The following is a 21,862-nucleotide window of genomic DNA, read 5'->3' as shown; positions in this document are numbered from 1 at the left end:
TTCACCGTGTTAGCCAGGATGGTCTCGATCTCCTGACCTTGTGATTCGCCCGTCTCGGCCTCCCAAAGTGCTGGTTTTACAGGCTTGAGCCACCGCGCCCAGCCAGATTAACTATGTTCTTAAAGCAAGGGAGAGTTTTTTGTTTTCCGGGAAAATAGTTAAGGTTCTATTCTAGAGGTGTTTTGAGACATATTGTGGAGAAAGTATTATGGCCTGCCCAGTATGCCTTAGGAGTACCTGAAACGGCAAGAATTACACAAGGATGTAATTCTCTGGGTCTTGTATCTTCCACAACAGGAAATTTTGAAGCATCACAACCACTGGTTGTTAGGCCCTGCCTTGAGATACTGATTGCATAGGTTAAGCTCAGTAGGCTCAGTAATTTGCATTATAAGAAGTTCTAGGGTGATTCTGATGGCTGCTCATCCCCAGACCACACTACTGGAACCACTGATCTAGCTTAGAGCCGTAGAAGCCCGTATTTATTGAGTGGTTAGCATTTGATAGGACTGGTGCTATGCACATTTATCTCACTTAAACTTCTAGTGTGGTAGATAGCACTATCCCCTTTCATGGATGAGGAAACAATCATGGGTTGGGTACTTTGCTAGTAAGGGGTGCAGCTGGTATTTGAATTCCCTTCTCCCTGACTCCCAAGGGCTCCTTGGGTAGAGTCCTGTATATTTAACTTTTGCTTTCTTTCTCTAATACATTGCAGCCGTATTTGTTCAAATGCCATTACAGGCATAAGAAAGACTACATAGAATTAGAACTGTCCAGGCTGAGGTTAGCTAAACCCTTCCTACTACTCTGGGCCTCTGTATGAGCATAGTTTGTAAAAACTAGGTTAGTTTCATGTTCTTAGATTTCTGTTCTGGAAGTTTTTTGTAGTGTTAGATTCTCTCTCTTTTTTTTTTTTTTTTTTTAACTTTTAAGTTCAGGGGTACAAATGCAGGTTATGTCATAGGGGTTTGTTACACAGATTCTCACCCAGGTATTAAGCTTAGTACCCATTAGTTATTTTTCCTTATCCTCTCCCTCCTCCCACTGTGCACCCTCTGATAGGCCTCAGTGTTTGTTCCCCTCTATGTGTCGGTGTTTTTCATCATTTAGCTCCCACTTGGAAGTGAGAACATGCATGCGATAATTTGATTTTTCTTTTTTTTTTTTTTTTTGAGACGGAGTTTCACTCTTGTTGCCCAGGCTGGAGTGCAGTGGCGTGATCTTGGCTCATCACAACCTCTGCCTCCCAGGTTCAAGTGATTCTCCTGCCTCAGCCTCCTGAGTAGCAGGGATTACAGGCATGCCCCACCATGCCTGGGTTATTTTGTATTTTTAGTAGAGATGGGGTTTCTCCATGTTGGTCAGGGTGGTCTTGAACTCCCAACCTCAGGTGATCCGCCCACCTCAGCCTCCCAAAGTGCTGGGATTACAGGCATGAGCCACCACACCTGGCCGTATGTGTCTTCATAGTAGAATGACTTATATTCCTTTGGCTATATACCCAGTAATGGGATTGCTGGGTGAAATGGTATTTCTGTCTTTAGGTCTTTGAGGAATCACCACACTGGCTGAACTAATTTACATTCCACAGTCTCAGATTCTAAGCAGATTCCAATTCTTAGTGGGTAGTGCATGCTTATTGCTTCCTGTTTCCCTCAGTTGAGATATTTAAGCACCTAACCTCCTTCCCATTGGGTCTCATTGCCTTTTAACTTTTGGACCTGTTGAGAGGCCATTCTAAGCCCTTGCCCTTCAAGCTAAGTGTGTTTCTGGAAACTTAACTTTCTCTGGTATTTTCTCTGGCCACGTTAGACTCGGGAAGAGGCTCTGTCGGGATTGGCTGGAAGCAGAGGGGAGGTCACTGGTGTTGTGGCTGCTTTGGAACAACTGGTGCTGATGGCTCCCTTGGCGAAGGAGTCTGTTTTTCAACCCAGGAAGGTTAGTATGTTCCTGTTACTAAGTGGCTGCCATTCCTCAAATACTGTCATTGAGCTGGTAGGCATTACTGTGAGATCTAAACCTTCTCAAGAGAAGAGGGGACAATGAGTATTTTCTGTATGCTTGTTATTAGTTCTTTCCCCAGGGATGTTAAATCAGTGAACGCGACAGCTAAGATAAACATCTAGGGAGCTTGGTTCTTAGGCCTACATTTGCCACATTGCTTTTGGAAAGCAGGAGATATACTTTCTGTTGATCTAGAGTTTGCTGCAACAGGGTGTGCTGGAGTATCTGTCTGCCTTCGATGAAGAAACTGCGGAAGTTTGTTCTCTGGACACTCCTTCTAGACCTCTTGCTCTCCCTCTGGTAGAGGAGGAGGAAGCAGTGTCTGAACCAGAGCCTGAGGGGTTGCCAGAGGCCGGTGATGACTTGGAGTTAGCAGATGACAATCTTAAAGAGGGAACCATGTGCACTGAGTCCAGCCAGCAGGAACCCATCACCAAGCCAGGCTTCACACGCCTCAGCAGCTCTCCTTGTTACTACTTTTACCAAGGTGAGGGTGCCTGAGGAGAAGGCTGGGTTGCCGCACAGGTGTTTCAGATGGGACCCTGTGCTCTAAGCAGAGGAACGCCACTAGATCCAGGGGCTTGGGTGGCTTGAGCCCTTGGGCATGGGGAGGAGTGAGGGGCGTTCTGGGGACTGGCCAAGACTGGTGTGTGATAGAGCCTTTTGTCCTCAGCGGAAGATGGGCAGCACATGTTCCTGCACCCCGTGAATGTGCGCTGCCTCGTGCGGGAGTACGGCAGCCTGGAGAGGAGCCCTGAGAAGATCTCAGCAACTGTGGTGGAGATTGCTGGCTACTCCATGTCTGAGGTGAGGCCTTCCTCTAGAAATGGAGGGTCAGGCCGGGCGCGGTGGCTCAAGCCTGTAATCCCAGCACTTTGGGAGGCCGAGACGGGCGGATCACGAGGTCAGGAGATCGAGACCATCCTGGCTAACACGGTGAAACCCCGTCTCTACTAAAAATACAAAAACTAGCCGGGCGAGGTGGCGGGCGCCTGTAGTCCCAGCTAGTCGGGAGGCTGAGGCAGGAGAATGGCGTAAACCTGGGAGACGGAGCTTGCAGTGAGCTGAGATCCGGCCACTGCACTCCAGTCCGGGCGACAGAGCGAGACTCCGCCTCAAAAAAAAAAAAGAAATGGAGGGTCAGGCAGCAATATTAACCTAATCTCTTTGAGGTAGGCTTAGCCATCCTAAGTTCACAAACCTTCAAGGCCTTTAGTTTTTGTATTTTTAGTCTTTCTGTCAGTGATAGTGCTGTGAATTCTTTGTAAGTGAGGTGCCCCCTCAGCATGAGTGCTGCTCCCTGCTTCATTGATTGTAGTTTGGGGATGTAGATATTTCTTTTTTACTCAAGATGGAGTTTATTTTTGTTTCTTTTCCTCCTTATTGCTTGGGAGAAATGTCACAAATTTGTTGTAAGATTTAAAATTAGACTCTGAGTACTATAAATTTTTCATCAAACATGCAGGAAAAGAATAGAAACGAAAATAAATGGGCTGGGTGTGGTAGCTCACACCTGTAATCCCAGCACTTTTGGGAGGCTTAGGCAGGCAGATTGCTTGAGGCTAGGAGTTTCAGACCAGCCAGGGCATTTCTACAAAAGATACAAAAAAAATTAGCTGGGTGTGATGATGTGCACCTGTAGTCCCAGCTACTCAGGAGGCTGAGGCAGAAGGATCACCTTAGCCCGGGAGATCAAGTCTGCAGTGAGCTGGCCTGGGTGACAGAGCAAGACCATGTCTCAAAAAAAAGAAAAAATTGGGCTTCATTTTCTACTATTTCAGGCCAAGTGTCTTTCAGTAGGGAGATCTGCTTTACCTTCCTTCCCAGTTATTCTGTCAGTGGTTCCCACTTTTTTTTGGTTCTGTTTTTCCACCAACAAATAACTTTTTATCTTCGCTGTTCATGCCCCTCAGCTGTGGGCCCTTAAAAATCAGAAACGGCTGATTGGTTTTAGATTATTTGTTGCCGAACTCAATTCACTCCTTTGCAGCACAAACCAAAAATAACTGGATTTGGTTGCTTATTCCACCTTGCTGTAGGTTGACAGTTTCTCTTTGACTTTTCAAAATAAGGATAATTGAGCACTACTGTTTTCAGCCCCAGTGCTGGCTGTGTTAAGTATATATTGTTGGATATCTGGGTTAGGACCCCCTGCTTTCAGAGTTAGGTTTGCTTTAGTTGATTATCGGTCCTTTTTCCAATGTAGGATGTTCGACAGCGTCATAGATATCTCTCTCACTTGCCACTCACCTGTGAGTTCAGCATCTGTGAACTGGCTTTGCAACCTCCTGTGGTCTCTAAGGAAACCCTAGAGATGTTCTCAGGTGAGAATGCCCCTGCTCTGCTTCTCTTTATAGTAGGGTTCAGGGATGCTTGTGGCTAGAAACCCAGTGTGGGAGGAAACTTATGGAACTGTATCATGAGTCCTAGTACCTCCTAAACACTTCATCTGTTCATCTAGTCCAGCTGGGCCTACTGGTGTGGGCTTAGCTGCTAATACTGGGAGGAGGTAATGGCTAGGTTGTCCTGGGTCTACCTCTTTACAACCTGACCAATCCGCAGATGACATTGAGAAGAGGAAACGTCAGCGCCAAAAGAAGGCTCGGGAGGAACGCCGCCGAGAGCGCAGGATTGAAATAGAGGAGAACAAGAAACAGGGCAAGTGTAAGTTCAGGAACTCTCATCTTTGACTAGTACTGCCGTACATCATTGTATGGAACTCTGTCTGAGACCCAGGAGCTAGACCTTAGCGACTTGTTTTCTTCAACTTTTAAATGAATCATGAGAGCACCTCCTTAATAGTCTTGCTTGCAGATGTAATGAGTTAATATGGGTCAATGTACCTAGCACATAGTAAAGATGAAGATGAAATTCAGCCTTGGTAATAGTGGGTGATATAAACCTGTTCAAGAGATGGGAATTGGGGCTTTGCTAAGAACGCTGGGGGCCATTGTTCCCCATGCTTTCTGGATCACTGACCTTACCTCTGACTCTGTATTAAAGGGGATAGCTGTACACAGCAAGTCTGCCAGGAGGGTCTGATAAGATGGAAACCTTGATAGTCTAGGAAGTGCAGGAAGTTGGATTTAAGAGATCTTTCATAGCAGTAAGCACAGCCTTTTGATCTGGTTCTTCAAAATAAGCTTCATTGAATCCAGGGGATTAGTGTGATATGAGGTCCCATTATCCACCAGAAAAAAAGGAATTGAGTCCTTGGCCAAGAAAAAGACTTCGGTGTTTTGACTCCATATGGCATGGAAACATACATTTTATATCTCAAGTGGGGTAAGTGTATACTTGGGGTCCCAACACTGTGTAGGTGTTTGGCACATGTCCTGAACTTTGAGAAAACTGATATTTCAGGAATAGGATTTTTTGTTTTAACCTTTTTATTATGGAAATATTAAGACAAGTAGAACAGTGTAATTAACCCCCATGTTTGTCACCCAGCCTCAATTATTAATAGTTAGAACAAGGTTAACTATATTAAAGACATTATAGAAGGACAGTATTGTAATTTGGGTTTTAGCTTGTCTGCATCCTCTAGATCTTTTGGGGGTATGCATGTATGGTGTCTTCAACTGTTGGAAACTATTTGAAAAATTCAGGCCAGGCGTGGTGGCTCATATCTATAATCCCAACATTTTGGGAGGCCAAGATGGGCAGATCATTTGAGCTCAGGAGTTCAAGACCAAGCTGGGCAACATGGTGAAACCTCATCTCTTTAAACATTCGCTGGGCATGGTGGCACGTGCCTGTGGTCCCAGCTACTCAGGAGGCTGAGGTAGGAGGATCGCTTGAGCCTGGGAGGCAGAGAATGCAGTGAACAGAGATCGTACCACTACACTCCAGCTTGGGTGACAGAGTGAGACCCTGTCTCAAAAAAGAAAAAAAAAAAAATCGAAGAATTCTGTGAATGGGTTTACAAGGGTTATCTTTCTTTTGCAGACCCAGAAGTCCACATTCCCCTCGAGAATCTACAGCAGTTTCCTGCCTTCAATTCTTATACCTGCTCCTCCGATTCTGCTTTGGGTCCCACCAGCACCGAGGGCCACGGGGCCCTCTCCCTTTCTCCTCTCAGCAGAAGTCCAGGTTCTCATGCAGGTAAACAGGTGAAATTTAATAAATTTACTCATCTGATAGACCTTATGCAAAGCTTTGGTGTCTGAATTTACAATCCCGGCCCACTCAGCATGGTGTGGACTTCAGGGGCATAACCTTACTTTGGTAGTCCTGAGGTACATCAAATTCTTAATGTTTATTCATCCTTCCCACTTGCTATGCTGACTGCTTTACCTTGCCAGCTTCTAAGCATCTCAAGGAGCTCTTTAGGCAGGATAGTTGAACCTGGATTCTTCCCTTTAACCCAGCTGTTTTTGTTTCTAGTTTTTATGTTTGAGATACTCCCCTGTATACCTAAACCTCTTTGTACATGTCTCTTTATTGTAGCATTGTTTATAATAGCTCCAAAAAAAGAAAAAGGTTGGAAAGCCTACCAATAAGAAAATGACTAAATTATAGTATTTATACTATAAAAGATTCCACACCAAAAGGCCGGATGTGGTGACTCATGCCTGTAATCCTAGCACTTTGGGAGGCTGAGGTGGGTGGATCACGAGGTCAGGAGTTCAAGACCAGCCTGACCAACACCGTGAAACCCTGTCTCTACTGAAAATACAAAACTTAACTGGGCATGGTGGCAGATGCCTGTAGTCCCAGCTACTCGGGAGGCTGAGGCAACAGACTTGCTTGAACCTGGGAGGCAGAGGTCGCAGTGAGACAAGGTTACACCACTGCACTGTCTCTCTGTTGCCCGGGCAACAGAGAGACTTTGTCTTCAAAAAAAAAAAAAATCACACCTGTTGAATAAGGGAATAGTTCTATTCATGTACTAATGGGAAGATAATTTGTAGAACAAGAATAAATATTTGTGGGTTTTTAAAAAACACCACCACCACCACAAAACTAAAGCATTTCATTATGGGTTTTTATATATATATGTAAATGCATAGAAAAACTTCTGCTAGAAGGCAGGGGAGGAAATAAAAAAATATGAAATGTATAGAAGAGAATTGAAGGCCAGGCATGGTGGCTCACACCTGTAATCTTAGCAGTTTGGGAGGCCGAGGTGGGCAGATCCCCTTGAGCTCAGGCATTCAAGACCAACCAAATTTTGTCTCTACAAAAAATACGAAATTTAGCCGGGTGTGGTAGCGTGCACCTGTAGTCCCAGCTACTCGGGAGGCTGAGGGGGGGGGTGTGACTTGAGTGAGCCTAGGAGGCAAAGGTTGCAGTGAGCCCAGATTGGGCCACTGCACTCCAGCCTGGGCAACACGGCCAGACCCTGTGGGAAAAAAAAAAAAAAAGACCGAGACAGATGTGTTCCAAATTGGTGGTAGTGTTACATTCTAAGGAATGAGACTGGATTGAAATGTTCAAATGGGCCTTTAGTCTTAAAAAAGTTTGTCTTATATATAAAGAATGTTTAAAGTGTTATGAAATTAAACACTTAAAGAGTTACTATAATTTCAGAGAATTCTCTTTTGTGATCTTCATCTGATAAGCCTGGCAGATGGCTTATTAATTTTTTTTTTCTTTTTTTTTGAGATGGAGTCTAGCTCTGTCACCCAGGCTGGAGTGCACTGGTGCAGTCTCAGCTAACTGCAACCTCTGCCTCCTGGGTTCAAGCAATTCTCCTGCCTCAGCCTCCTGAGTAGCTGGGATTACAGGTGTGCGTCACCAAGCCTGGCTAATTTTGTATTTTTAGTAGAGACAGAGTCTCTCCATGTTGGCCAGGCTGGTCTCGAACTCCTGGCCTCAAGTGATCTGCCTGCCTCAACCTCCCAAAGTGCTGGGATTGCAGGTGGGAGCTGCTGCACCCAGCCTGTTTGCTTTTAAAAGATAGGGTCTTGCTCAGTGCTGTGGTGCAATCGTAGCTCACTGCAATCTTGAACTCCTGGGCTCAAGTGATCCTCCTGCCTGAGCCTCCCAGAGTGCTGGGATTACAGGTGTGAGCCACTGCACCTGGCCAAGAGAGATACTTTTTGATGCGTGTGACTGATTTTTCAGGCATTCTTGTTTTGTTTTGTTTTGTTTTGTTTTAGATGGAGTTTCGCTTTTGTTGCCCAGGCTGGAGTGCAATGGTGCAATCTCGGCTTACTGCAACCTCCGCCTCCTGGGTTCAAGCGATTCTCCTGCCTCAGCCTCCCAGTAGCTGGGATTACAGGCATGCGCCATCACACCTGGCTAATTTTGTATTTTTAGTAGACACAGGGTTTCTCCATGTTGGTCAGGCTAGTCTCGAACTCCCGACCTCAGGGGATCCGCCAGCCGACCTCAGGTAATCCACTTGCCTTGGCCTCCCAAACTGCTGGAATTACAGGCGTGAGCCACTGCGTCTGGCCTCTGTAGGGCTTAAAAAAGTGTCCCTCATTGGAATATTTAAAACTTTTGGTGATCATTGTATTCATATGCATATCATTTTGCAGATTAGGAACTTGTGGCTGAGGCAGGTACTTAGTGGCAAGAACTGGGATTAGAACCTGGTTCTTGAGTACTGCACTACTGTGATGCTCTTCTGCTTAACTGAGAAAGGAGCATATGAAGGACTAGGGCAGATCATTAAATACATTGTTTGTGATGTGCATTTTTTTTTCTTTTTTTTTTGAGATAGGGTCTTGTTCTGTCGCCCAAGCTGTAGTACAGTGGTACAATCTCAGCTCACTGCAATCTCTGCGTCCCAGGTTGAAGCAATTCTCGTGCTTCAGCCTCCCTAGTAGCTGGATTACAGGCATGCACCACCATACCCTGCTAATTTTTGTATTTTTAGTAGAGGTGGGGTTTCGCCATGTTGGCCAGGCTGGTCTCAAACTCATGGCCTCAAGTGATCTGCCTGCCTCGGCCTCCCAGTGTGCTGGGATTACAGGCTTGAGCCACGGTGCCCAGCATATCTGTGATACCAAGATTGTGTTTTCACATACTATCCTTCCTGAAAGCTGTTTTTTGTTTTGTTTTGTTTTTTGACGGAGTCTCACTCTGTCACCCAGGCTAGAGTGCAGTGGTGCGATTTTGGCTCACTGCAACCTCCCCCTCGTGGGTTCAAGTGATTCTCCTGCCCCAGCCACCCGCGTAGCTGGGACTACAGGCATGTGCCACCATGCCTGGCTAATTTTTTTTATTTTTAGTAGAGATGGGGTTTCACTGTGTTAGCCAGGATGGTCTCGATCTCCTGACCTTGTGATCTTCCCGCCTCAGCCTCCCAAAGTGCTAGGATTACAGGCATGAGCCACCACGCCCAGCCGTTTTTTGTTTGTTTGTTTTTTATGATGGAGTTTTGCTCTGATCACCTAGGCTGAAGCACAATGGCACGATCTTGGTTCACTGCAACCTCCACTTCCCAGGTTCAGGTGATTCTGTCTCAGCCTCTCAAGTACTCAAGTAGCTGGGATTACAGGTGTTCACCACCATGCCCAACTAATTTTGTATTTTTAGTAGGGATGGGGTTTCACCACCTTGGCCAGGCTTGTCTTGAACTCCTGACCTCAGGTGATCTGCCCGTTTCAGCCTCCCAAAGTGCTGGGATTACAGGCGTGAGCCACTGCACCCAGCTTTTCTGAAAGTTTAAGCTCTTAATGTATTTAAGCAAGAGCAATTGGTTGGTCCTAGTAATAAGAGTACTGACCATGGGAGGGCCTGCTGCTGGGGAGAGAACAGGGCCCCTCTTGTCCAACACTGTTCGGGGTAGTGGATAGACTCATCTGTGGGAAGTTGTTCAGCTGTAGTCAGAAAGGATAGAGAAGTGTATTACCTCGGGAGTATTGGGGGGAAAGTTTGCACCCTCATGCTGGATCTTGTTGATGTGTCTTGGATTCTCATTGACTATTCCCAGGTCATAGTGTCTACTATCGGGAATGTAAAGGCTGAGCTGATTAAAATTTTATCTTTTTCTTGGAGCTATTTCATCCGTGTAAAACCAGTCCCCGACAGTACCTAGCCTTGAGAGCCAGCCTTTGTGAAAAGTATAACATTTCAGAAGCAGAGACTTTTTCTTATGGTCGGAGTAGATTCTACCATGACTCCTAGTGTTACTGTAACCATGAAGCTTTTCCCTCTTCCTATACCAGTGACTGATTTCACAGGTGATATTGTTGGCTTTTTAAGAACATGGGAGAGTTGAAAGTTGGATCAATGTTTGCTTTTTTTTTTTTTTTGAGGGGATGATTTGTAATTTTCCAGACCTGACTCAGGGCTCACTCATCTCTCTTGTTAAGGACACTCCTTGGAACGTGATGAATATAATCAGGTCTCTGGTTCCCTTTCAGACTTTCTGCTGACCCCTCTGTCACCCACTGCCAGTCAGGGCAGTCCCTCATTCTGCGTTGGGAGTCTGGAAGAAGACTCTCCCTTCCCTTCCTTTGCCCAGGTAAATCCTTTGCTTGTGAAGCAGCCCAAGGGTATTTAACATGAACTCTGCTGCTCATTATTATGGGAACCTCCTCCAGGGAATGTTACCTCTCATTCTAATACGGCTGGACAAATTGAGTCATCTGATGGGTAGGAGGGAAGTTCACTGCCTGTCGGAGCTTTAGGCAGTGTGGAGTTGGCTGAGGGCAGATTATGTCATGGACGTCCCCTCTGTTGGAAAAGGAGAGACTTAACAGGCTAATGTTGCACTGACTCTAATAACCATGGGAGGCTTTCTTAAGAGGAAAGCTCGTGGATTTAGTCCTCAGATGTTACTGTAGACGTACCCAGGAAAGAGGCCAAGAATAGCTGAGGCAGAATCGGAGTTTAGAATATTTTAAAAATCATTTGATACTTGTGTACTGGATACTATTGTAGGGGCTGGGGATATACACCATCAATTTTAACTGTTCTGTGGTTCTAGGACCTCTGATTCAGGTGGTATTTATCTGTTACATAAAATAAGCCATTTATCTTTACTTTGAGAGGGGAAGATTGTCTTGGTTATACTGCACCTAGCCAAAGCAGCTTCCTTGGAGCTGGGTGGGGGAATGATAGGCTAGTGAGGCTTGCTGTGAAACCGCTTTATTAATCTCTAAGATAACAAGCAATACTCAGCATTCCTGCATTCAGATAAGTGAGGAAGTTGGATGGACAGCTTGACATGTGCCCTTGTAAGAAGTCCGTATTAACTTCTTTGGGGCTAGTGTAGAATCATTATCTTGACAGTTCTTTAGACAGTTGATATGGACGTTTCTTATGTGATTATAGCAGTTGGTACTGAGAAATAAGCAAGAATTGAGCTTTGGTAAGTAGGGTTCTAAAGTCAAGGAACATGAAATAATTGTGCGGGTGAGGTGGGAAGGGAGGGGATCCTGAAAAGGAACTGGACTTGAACTGCTGGACTTAAGAGGTGATTAGCAAGTGGCTCCCAGGAGTTATGCCAAATCCCTTTTTTTTTTTTTTTTTTTTTTTTTGAAATGAAGTCTTGCTCCTGATCCCCAGGCTGGAGTGCAATGACGCGATCTCGGCTCACTGCAACCTCCACCTCCCGGGTTCAAGCGATTCTTCTGCCTCAGCCCCCCGAGTAGCTGGGGTTGGGTTACAGGTGCCTGCCACCATGCCGGGCTAATTTTTGTATTTTTAGTAGAGACAGGGTTTTACCACGTTGGCCAGGCTGGTCTTTTTTTTTTTTTTTTTAAACTAGGCTTTATTGCTATTGCTTTTTTCCTTTCCTTTCAACTTTATTTTGAAAAACTTCACACTTAGAGTTGAAAGAATAGTATTATGAACACTTATACTTTTGACCTAGATTCACTAATTGTTGTTATTTTGCTGTTATATATTTGCTTTCTCTTTTTTCTGTGTTGAAAAGAAGTTGCAGATATCATGAATGATACTTTACCACTAAGTACTTACGAGATACATGCCAAAGAAAGGGGGATATTCGCCTATAGAACCACAGTGATCACATTAGAGAAATTCCACTGCCATAATAATATATAATTTGGTGCATATTTCTGTCTCCCCATTTGTCTCAGTGTCCTTTATTTTCAACTCAGGGCAGAATCCCATTACTCACTGCATTTAGTTGTCAAGTCTCTTTAGTCTCCTTTGATCTATTCCTTTGCCCATATCCCCCCCTTTTTTTTCCCCCTTCCCATGGCCAGTTTTATAGAATATCCTACAGTTTGGACTTGTATGATTTCCAATGAATGGATTCAAACATTTTGGTAAGAATAAAGGTGACACTTTTATTAGCTTTTAAGAGTAAAACAATTCACATGTCAAACTATTTGGATGCTGTCTCAGTCCATTTGTGTGGCTATAAAAGATTACTCGAGGCCGAGTCATTTATCAAAAAAAAAGTTTATTTGGCTCATGACTCTGCTGGCTGGAGAACTGGGCATCTGGTGAGTGCTTCAGACTGCTTCCACTCATGGTACACAAAGTGAAGGGGTCCCTGCTTGTGAAGAGATCACATGGCAAGAGAGGAAGCAAGGAGGGAGGAGGTGGCAGGCTGTTTTAAAACAACCGTGTTCCTGTGCCCGGTTTCAAAATAACCTTTAGCCAAGCTATTGAAGCAGACTTCGTGACATTGGACACACCAGCTACTTCAGATCCCTTCTGTGGTAAGGGCAGAGGCTGGAGTGCTCAGGGCTGTCAAACAGCCACACATGTACTGCCATTCCCACTTGGATCCAGTGGCAGACATCACTCTCAGCTCTTTCAGGAATGAATGTGAGAATAGTTCTCCCATTCCCCAGGGAGGGCATTAATCTGTTCATGAGGGGTCCACCCCCCGACCCGAACACCTCCCATTAGGTCCCCACTTCCAATATTGGGGATCAGATTTTAACATGAGGCTTGGGAAGGTCAAATGTGTAAGCCATAGGAGACCCAAACTCCTAGAGACAAAGGGAGAAGTGGAACATAATGAGGAAAGGTTATTTAATGAAATCAGCATCTGCCAACACAAACTCATCTTGAGTAACAGGCATTCCTCACTTTGGATTATATGATTTAAGGACAAGGCACCCCTTCTTGAACCCCATGGGGTTTGTCTCTTGATATTTTTCCAGGAATAAAATGTTCCCTGCCTTTTAAGTGGCATATTTGCAGTTATGGCTCATAGTGGCCTTCAGCAGTTACAAAGCTGGCCTTGGCCAAGTGGAATGAAAATTCCTCAGGGGCATGAGGATTGTTCTGATTTTATTGTCCTTGCAGGAATTTTACTGGCCTGTGGTTGGATCTGAAAGTTAATGATTAAGGAGCTATTGGGGCCGGGCGCGGTGGCTCAAGCCTGTAATCCCAGCACTTTGGGAGGCCGAGACGGGCGGATCACGAGGACAGGAGATGGAGACCATCCTGGCTAACACGGTGAAACTCCGTCTCTACTAAAAAAAAAAAAAAAATACAAAAAACTAGCCGGGCAAGGTGGCGGGCGCCTGTAGTCCCAGCTACTCGGGAGGCTGAGGCAGGAGAATGGCGTGAACCCAGGAGGCGGAGCTTGTAGTGAGCTGAGATCCCGCCACTGCACTCCAGCCTGGGCGGTAGAGCGAGACTCCTTCTCAAAAAAGGAGCTATTGGAAAAGCAGACTAAAAGGTAGTGAGGGTTGTTGAAGCAGTGTCAGGAGAGAGTTTAGTTTTCATGGCTTTAGGTACCTGAAGTTTAGTAGCCATGTGGTTTAAAACTGGAGGGTACTCAGCCAGGCGCAGTGTGTCATGCCTGTAATCCCAGCACTTTGGGAGGCCAAGGCTGGTGGATCACCTGAGTTCAGGAGTTCAAGACCAGCCTGACCAGCATGGAGAAATCCCGTCTTTACTAAAAATACAAAAATTAGCCGGGCATGGTGGTGCATGCCTGTAATCCCAGCTACTCAGTGGGGTGAGGCAGGAGAACCGCTTGAACCTGGGAGGTGGAGGTTGCAGTGAGTCAAGATTTGTGCCATTGCACTCCAGCCTGGGTAACAAGAGCGAAACTCTATCTCAAAACAAAAAAAAAAACGCCTGTAATCCCAGCACTTTAGGAGGCTGAGGTGGGTGGATTAACTGAGGTCAGGAGTTCAGGACCAGCCTGGCCAACAGGGTGAAACCCCATCTCTACTAAAAAAATCCAAAAATTAGGCAGGTGGGTGCCTGTAATACCAGCTACTTGGGAAGCTGAGACAGGAGAACTGCTTGAACCCTGGAGGCACAGGTCGCAGTGAGGCGAGATAGTGCCATTGCATGCCAGCCTGGGTGACGAGTAAAATCCTGTCTAAAAAACAAAAACTGGAGGGCACTACCCACTGCTTACTCTGACAGATCGATGTTTTTAGGGGTCCCAAGAAGGGCAGAAAAACTTACCAGAAAGTCAGAATTCCCAATTTGAGGGTCTCAGTAAGAATCTCTTGTGCCTTCTGTGCAGTGTTCTTTAACCATTTCCTAAGGAACAAACAGCTTATGGTTTACTGCCTTGTGGGTTTCATTGCCATTTCCATTAGCCAGGATATAGAGGACGTGACTACAACAGTGTGTTAAGGAGAGAAGTACCTGGAAAATCTTTTCAAAGGTGATAGTTGGTTCTGTGCTTCTCCAGTCAGTCAAGGTAGGTCTGGAAAAGAAGTTGGACTAGCTACTTAAATTCTCTCCCCCACTTCTTTCCCACTTTGGCAGATGCTGAGGGTTGGAAAAGCAAAAGCAGATGTGTGGCCCAAAACTGCTCCAAAGAAAGGTGAGGATGGTCCACTGGTGAAGGGGGAGTTTGGCTCCTTCCATAAAAAGCAGTTTCTAGAAAAAGAGTGGTTTCTATAGTTTTAACACTGTTATTTTTTAGATGAGAACAGCTTAGTTCCTCCTGCCCCTGTGGAGAGCGATGGGGAGAGTGATAATTCAGACCGTGTTCCTGTGCCCAGTTTTCAAAATTCCTTCAGCCAAGCTATTGAAGCAGCCTTCATGAAACTGGACACACCAGCTACTTCAGATCCCCTCTCTGGTAAGGGCAGAGGCTGGAGTGCCCCGGGTTGTCAAACATACTACACATACACTGCTATTCCCGCCTGGATTCAGTGGCAGACATCATTAATTAGGCTCTTTCCCTTCTGAACCCTTCAGCACACTCTAGTGTCATTTAAATAATACTCCATTTGGTATGTCAGATAGGACCTATTTGCCACTTGAGTAATTCATGGCGCCTGAAAGTGAAATTCTGAGGAACTCTTCCAAGATACAGTTCAACCTGTATCCTTTAGAATCTTGAGTTGGTACAGGGTGGCTAATTAGATGGAGGTCAGTCTCAAAGCCGGTTGCACTCTGTGACTAGACAAGAATCAACATATGTATGGTGTGCTATGTGCCTAGCACTGTGCTAATTTTTTCTCCCAACAACCATATTAAATGGGTGTACCTCACATTACAGATGGGGAAACTTTTTGAGGTCTAAGGAGATAAAAGTGACTTGCCCAAAGACACCCACTTAGTTATACCAAGACTGGTATTGGAATCTAGGCAGTCTAATTCCAGAGCCTACACTCTTAGCTCCCGCTCTGTGACTTTCGGTCATAAAAACTGGCCAAGGGACAAGGGATGGCATTTTAAGTTAAGCTCTCTTTCTGTGTCTCCCTTTAGAAGAAAAAGGAGGAAAGAAAAGAAAAAAACAGAAACAGAAGCTCCTGTTCAGCACCTCAGTCGTCCACACCAAGTGACACTACTGGCCCAGGCTACCTTCTCCATCTGGTTTTTGTTTTTTTCCCCCATGCTTTTGTTTGGCTGCTGTAATTTTTAAGTATTTGAGTTTGAACAGATTAGCTCTGGGGGGAGGGTGTTTCCACAATGTGAGGGGGAACCAAGAAAATTTTAAATACAGTGTATTTTCCAGCTTCCTGTCTTTACACCAAAATAAAGTATTGACACGAGATCTCTTCCTGCCAAGGTTTTTTAGTTCGTTGCCAGTTTAGTCTTTTTGACCCATGTGTAATTAATTTTTCTCAACCCAAAATAAGATTGAGTCCCTTCGAGATGCATTAGAGCAGTCCAACCCGGAATGGCGCACACACTGCTCTGCTGCAGCATCATTGTCAGGTCTTCCTGGGCTCAGCACACCTCTTTTAAAAAACAGCTGAATCTTTACTACCTATTTAGTTTTCCTTGTTAAAGAAATGGGTGGGAATAAAATGGATTTAGGACACCCAGTTTGAATTGCAGTTTATTTTTCTTCTGACACATGGCCAGGCTGTGGTGCCAGCTTAATGGACTAGGCTGTCCCTGGCACTTGCATGTGTGAAAGGAGGGTTTTGCCTCTTCTTAAGCATGGCTTGCGTTGGTAAGGAAAGCTGTAACTCACGAAGCCCTGAGACTTGCTACCCCTAAGATTGAGCTTGTTTTAGGTGACTGGCTTGAGTCATAGGAACAGGAGTCTGGTACAGCTGCAGGAGAGCAGGGCCATCTGAAGCATTAGCATTGCCACCATCTCCCTCTAATCTAGAGCAGTCTTCTTATGCCTTGCTTTGAGCTGAATTTGATGTAAATTCTTTTTCTGCTTAATAAAGTGACCTCTAGGTGTGTTAGAATGCGAAGGCAAATAGTCACAATAAATCACCTGCACAAGCAATGTGAGCTTTTTGTTTTGTTAAGTTCATTACAGGTGAGCTAGACAAGTTATTTCTTGAATAGGTTAACGTGACAGCTACTGTGATATTGTGGGCTGTCTTTTCTGGTGTCAGGTTTAAATGGTTCTAGAGCTGGGTTTAGCTTTAACCTGCCATTTTAAAAGAAATCCTATCAGGAAATTTCCTGGATGGATGAGGGTGTTCTGGTCTCAAGATGAGGGGGCATGTTGAAGCCAAAATCACCAGTATTTCTGTTAAATGTGTATGGTACTTTCAGTCTCATCCATTGTATTACGGAGAAAAACAGATCCCAGAAATGTTGGTAGGTAGTAGACCAAACCTGGATCACAAGTCTCTTGCCGTTCCTACTTTCTGTGAGTATGGCAGTCTGACCTGTCTTTAGGGTAAGGCGCAATAAGGAAGAACAGAACTACAAAAAACTACCTTAAGTTTCTTAAGTGGGCAGCTGCTACACGACCATGCAATAATGATGTCAGGTGAGGCCAGCCCCCCAACCCCAACTGCAAAGGTAGCATTTTTTGTTTGAGATGGAGTCTCGCTCTGTTGCCCAGGCTGGAGTGCAGTGGCGCAATCTCAGCTCACTGCAAGCTCCGCCTCCCGGGTTCATGCCATTCTCCTGCCTCAGCCTCCTGAGTAGCTGGGATTACAGGTACCTGCCACCATGCGCGGCTAATTTTTTGTATTTGTAGTGGAGATGGTGTCACCGTGTTAGGCAGGATGGTGTTGATCTCCTGACCTCGTGATCTGCCAAAGTGCTGGGATTACAGGCATGAGCCACCGCGCCCGGCCCAAAGTTGCATTTTTGCAGTTACCTGATTAACTGTTGGCAAGCAATCTGGTATCTATAAGACCTGTGGTTCAATCCTGAGACAGGCTGTAGATCTCTGCCAGTTCATTTGCTGTGTCTCAACTAATATTTCTATTCCAAATGACTTGTCTTGCTTTGGGCCCATCTTGGGGCCGAGGGTACAGAACTTCAGGTAGAAGGCTAAGTATTGAAAATTTAGGCCAGGCACAGTGGTTCACGCCTTTAATCCCACCACTTTGAGAGGCCAAGGCAGGCCGATCACTTGAGGACAGGAGTTCAACAGCAGTCTGGCCAACATGGCAAAGCCCTGTCTCTACTAAAAATACAAAAATTAGCCAGGCGTGGTGGTGCACGTCTGTAATCCCAGCTACTTGGAAGGCTGAGGTGGGAGAATTGCTTGAACCTGGGAGGTGGAGGTTGCAGTGAGCCGAGATTGGGCCAGTACACTCCAGCCTGGGTGATAGAGTGAGACTGTCTCAATAAAAAAGTTTAGTACCACATAGGGAGTCAGTCTTCCCACCAAGGCTAGGGATAGAGAACAGATACTTGGCAAAGCATGGACTCCATAAGCCCTTTTTGTAATATAAGTAAACTAAATGCCACGGAAACCAGATACATTTATTAAGTCTACTCTTAGCCAAGCAATAAAGATGTCTATAGAGTTCATAACCTGCAACACTTAACCAGGGAATGCTAGGTAAAGGCAACTTCAGTTTAACTGAGTACTCTTTCAGGTGGGTAACATGTCTGCTGGTTGGCAGCTATCCAGTTTGGAAAACTGCAGAAGATGCTGTTGCTACCCAGATTGTTCTGTTCAGCAAGTGGGCCCGAAGCCTGAGCAGTGTAGCCTGCTGTGTGGTGAGCAGAGGTTCACTCCATTGCTTCTGCAGCCTCCTCACCTAACTCTTCCTCCTCCTCTAGTAAGCAGCTTCTTGTCACAGACTTCTGGATAGCTTCCCGCTCTCCTGGAGAAGGCAGATAGGGATGAAAGATGTCTCTGGGAGTGATTTCTTCAGTCACTACTCAGTGGGCACTGGGCTAGTATTGCTTACCTTCATCAGTGCAGTTCTGCAACAAGATCAACAGCTGTCTCCTGTTGTACTGAATTAGGAACTTCTGACATGTTCTTATTGTACCTGGCATGTGAGTTACTGCGGTCAACAGCTTGTGAAAGGTCTCAACCTTACAGACTTTCAGAGGTAGGGGAAGTGTCTTGTTAGCGGGACAGCAGGAAGACCCACCCACCAGTCTAGACTGAACTCTGAACATGTCACCTATTGAAAATCAGTAGCCATATCACGTCACTCCTACCTCCCACATGTAACGTGTTGAAAAAGCATGGGTAACGGTGTCCTTTGTTCTCCAGGTATGTGATGAAAGGAAGAGCTGACCACACAAGCTGATAGAACTCTTTTCTGCATCGAAGTAGTACTATTCCAGTATAGGCATTGAGGTATCGAACTACAACAGGAAAAAAAAAAAAATCATTTTGGAAAACTTTTGCTGTGTGTGGTGGCTCACACCTGTAATCCCAGCACTTTGGGAGGCTGAGGTGGGTGGATCACTTTAAGTCAGGAGTTCAAGGCCAGCCTGGCCAACATGATGAAAACCCATCTCTACTAAAAATACAAAAATTAGCCGGGCATGGTGGTGCACGCCTGTAATTCCAGCCACTCCCAGGAGGCTGAGTCATGAGAATCGCCTGAACCCAGGAGGTGGGGGCAGCAGTGACCTGTGATCTCCCTGCTGCACTCCAGCAGCCTGGGCAACAGCAAGACTGTCTCAAAAAAAAAAAAAAAAGAAAACTTGGGAGTAACAGAGCCTACTATGCGCCAAAAGTATGTTGTAGGCAAGTGGCACGTAGGATCTATCAGCAAGTAAAAGAGAAAAGCCAAAACACCCACTGTGTTGCACACCACTCAGAACTGGTGAATGAATTTAGAATTTAAAATGCTTTCTAATTCACTAACTAGTTAATTCAATAAATAGGAGCAGGTAGGAGGCGATCCATTTTAATTTGGGAAAAACCCTCACAAAAACCCTCGCCTGAAAAATAGGCTGTTTTACTGCAGTTGGGCTCTGTAATTCTTGTAGCAGTCAGCTGAGTCTCACCTGACTTAGGAGAGTTAAGCCTATCTGCATTTAACTCTCCAGAAGTCAATCCTCAAACAAGGTAAAAGAGGGAACTAATTTAAGTGGTGTGGAAGAAGGGCCCCGGGCCCCTCTTTGTCCCGGCTCATCCTGTATTCACATATATTGACAATCATGTGTTCTGTACTTTACCAACTAAGGGCTTTCCCAGGGATACTTTCGACAATTTTTTTCCATGTGATGTTAATGTAATTGATCATATAATAGCTCTTACTAGGAACTATACACAGCTTCCCTCATTTAATTCTCTATCATATCAAATTCAATCACAACCAATTACAGAAATTACCTGTCAAGCAGGTAAGAAGAGGCCTCTAGCTCAAAGCCCCACTGCCTTCTGGCCCCTCCTTTTAGCTCTCTGCTAATTTCGGACTCGTGTGGATCTCTCGCTTGCGGTCCCCGGCGCTTAAAGAGATACCTTACAAGGCCGGGCGCGGTGGCTCAAGCCTGTAATCCCAGCACTTTGGGAGGCCGAGACGGGCGGATCACGAGGTCAGGAGATCGAGACCATCCTGGCTAACACGGTGAAACCCCGTCTCTACTAAAAAATACAAAAAACTAGCCGGGCGAGGTGGCGGGCGCCTGTAGTCCCAGCTACTCGGGAGGCTGAGGCAGGAGAATGGCGTAGACCCGGGAGGCGGAGCTTGCAGTGAGCTGAGATCCGGCCACTGCACTCCAGCCTGGGCAACAGAGCGAGACTCCGTCTCAAAAAAAAAAAAAAAAAGATACCTTACAAAAAACGGTGCACGGGCTTGGCCACTCGTGCCCCTTCTTTCTTCCTCCGGCGCCTGCCCCCTCCACGTCCCTCCATCCTCCCCGGGTTCCCCTCTTCCCCCAGCGCTCTCGCACCCGCGAAGCCGATGGAGCAGGCGGCTGCGCCGAAAGTCCCGTGCACCCTGGCGATAGTGTCCCGTACGAGGCTGCTCAGAACTCGGTCATCGAGGCTTAGGCGGCAGCGGGGGTCGTCAGACACCAATTCGCAGAGCAGGTACCTGCGGCAGGCGAGAGGAAGGTGGGCGCTAGCGGCGCCGCGGGGACCTGGCAAGGCACTGGGTGGGTCTGGAAGGGAATGCTTACCGGTGCTTGAACCGCACCATGGCTGCCTCCGCGCCGTCGGCCTCGATGTGCAAACCGGAAGTGGGTTCCGTCCGCGGCCAGTGGGAAGCTTACTTCCGCAGCCTTTCAGCCATTCAGAGAAGGAGACAGGACACGCGGGCGGAGCTAGAAAGTTGAGAGGCCGAACTCTGTGTCAGTCTCCCTCAAGCCCCACCTAACTCTGCGTTTGTAAGCGCGCGTGCGTCCTGCGGAGGGTCTCTGACTAGTTTGAGGGCTGAACTTCGGCTTGGAGCGGCTTGGAGCGGCTTGCAGCTGCGATGGGTGGTTTTGCTGCACACCGGAGTTTACAATACTGTGTAGGATGCAACCGCTGCCCTTGGGGCCCTGGGAACCTTGCAGCACAGGTATGTATGCGAGTATATTCTCTCCCCAAGGTGAACGGTGGAGCTTTTGAGGGCAAGACCCTGCACCTCACAGTCCAGGGATTGACAAACGGGAAATCGGACTCTTACTTTCAGGTTTGAGCTCAGTTTAATTCTTCGATGCAGCTAAATATGCTATTGCTGTTTGGGCCTTTCAATAATCTTAGGGAGGCGAGTGTGCTGTCTCATTTTTTGTTCGCAGAAACAATACGTGGTCATTGTATTTTTCATTTCTGTTTTCCTTTTTTTTTTTTTTAACAGAAAAGCACAAAGAAGCAAATAAATTATCATCCCAGCACTGAGAGAGAATAACTGTTCTCGTGTAGTGTGTTTTCTTCTGTCATTTTCCCCCTGGGCCAGCGGTTCTCAAAGTGTCGTCTGGGGACCCCTGAGATTTCCTAAACTCGCTCGGTTTAGGAGTCCCCGAAGCCAAAATTACTTTCATCGTAATACTGAGATGTTACTTGTCTTTTTCATTCTCTCAGAGTGAACAGTCAAGTTTTCCAGAGGCTGCTTGACGTGATGACATCACTGCTGTAACAGCTAATGGAATTGTGTATTGTTTTTTTAAACATTTCTCAACTTTAATGTCCATAGTAAATATAACCCACAAAACTAAAAGCTCTTGGGGATCCTCACTAACGTGTGTAAAGGGGTCCTGAGACAGAGAAAACAGTTTGAGAACTATGCCCTCTGTTAAATTATGTTTTTTCTTTTATTTTCTTTTTAAATTTTTTTTTAAAAAGTCTTATGGAGTATTACATAAAATACATATTCTTAAGTGTACATCTCAATGAATTTTTACATATGGGTAGACTTCTATAACCACCTCCAAGACTAAAGAG

General features: G+C 45.8%; 2 protein-coding genes across 8 annotated transcripts in view; one reads left to right on the top strand and one right to left on the bottom strand.

The window, feature by feature from the left end:
- The window catches only part of RNF10 (ring finger protein 10), a 50,757-nt gene extending 34,199 nt beyond the window's left edge, over positions 1 to 16,558 (top strand). For 2 of the 6 annotated variants that reach the window (XM_033220369.1, XM_033220371.1), the window contains 10 exons: positions 1,816 to 1,941; positions 2,203 to 2,494; positions 2,681 to 2,814; positions 4,214 to 4,331; positions 4,570 to 4,671; positions 5,956 to 6,111; positions 10,329 to 10,429; positions 14,629 to 14,686; positions 14,789 to 14,947; positions 15,580 to 16,558. In XM_033220369.1, coding sequence (XP_033076260.1) covers positions 1,816 to 1,941; positions 2,203 to 2,494; positions 2,681 to 2,814; positions 4,214 to 4,331; positions 4,570 to 4,671; positions 5,956 to 6,111; positions 10,329 to 10,429; positions 14,629 to 14,686; positions 14,789 to 14,947; positions 15,580 to 15,656 — 1,323 coding nt within the window. In that variant the 3' untranslated portion in view covers positions 15,657 to 16,558. Of the gene's footprint in view, positions 1 to 1,815; positions 1,942 to 2,202; positions 2,495 to 2,680; positions 2,815 to 4,213; positions 4,332 to 4,569; positions 4,672 to 5,955; positions 6,112 to 10,309; positions 10,430 to 14,628; positions 14,691 to 14,788; positions 14,948 to 15,579 lie in introns of those variants that run through there. The other 4 variants (XR_004439542.1, XM_033220370.1, XR_004439543.1 and 1 more) reach the window with 4 other exon arrangements.
- A 1,427-nt stretch (positions 16,559 to 17,985) lies between these two features.
- Positions 17,986 to 20,686, bottom strand: POP5 (POP5 homolog, ribonuclease P/MRP subunit). Of its 2 annotated transcripts, none has more exons than XM_033220373.1 (5): positions 20,617 to 20,686; positions 20,389 to 20,531; positions 18,700 to 18,849; positions 18,441 to 18,578; positions 17,986 to 18,353 (listed from the first exon to the last, which is right to left on the bottom strand). In XM_033220373.1, exons 1-5 carry the CDS (start codon positions 20,634 to 20,636, stop codon positions 18,259 to 18,261), a joined length of 546 nt encoding a protein of 181 aa, XP_033076264.1. In that variant the 5' UTR covers positions 20,637 to 20,686; the 3' UTR covers positions 17,986 to 18,258. The 2 variants fall into 2 exon arrangements, with proteins under 2 accessions (XP_033076264.1, XP_033076265.1); XM_033220374.1 differs by having other exon boundaries at positions 18,441 to 18,524.
- Between the last annotated feature and the right edge of the window lie 1,176 nt (positions 20,687 to 21,862).

This window comes from Trachypithecus francoisi, unplaced genomic scaffold, assembly GCF_009764315.1.
Source record: "Trachypithecus francoisi isolate TF-2019V2 unplaced genomic scaffold, Tfra_2.0 Lachesis_group11, whole genome shotgun sequence".
In the NCBI taxonomy this organism is placed as follows: domain Eukaryota; kingdom Metazoa; phylum Chordata; class Mammalia; order Primates; family Cercopithecidae; genus Trachypithecus; species Trachypithecus francoisi.
This window is presented reverse-complemented; position numbering and strand designations above follow the sequence as displayed.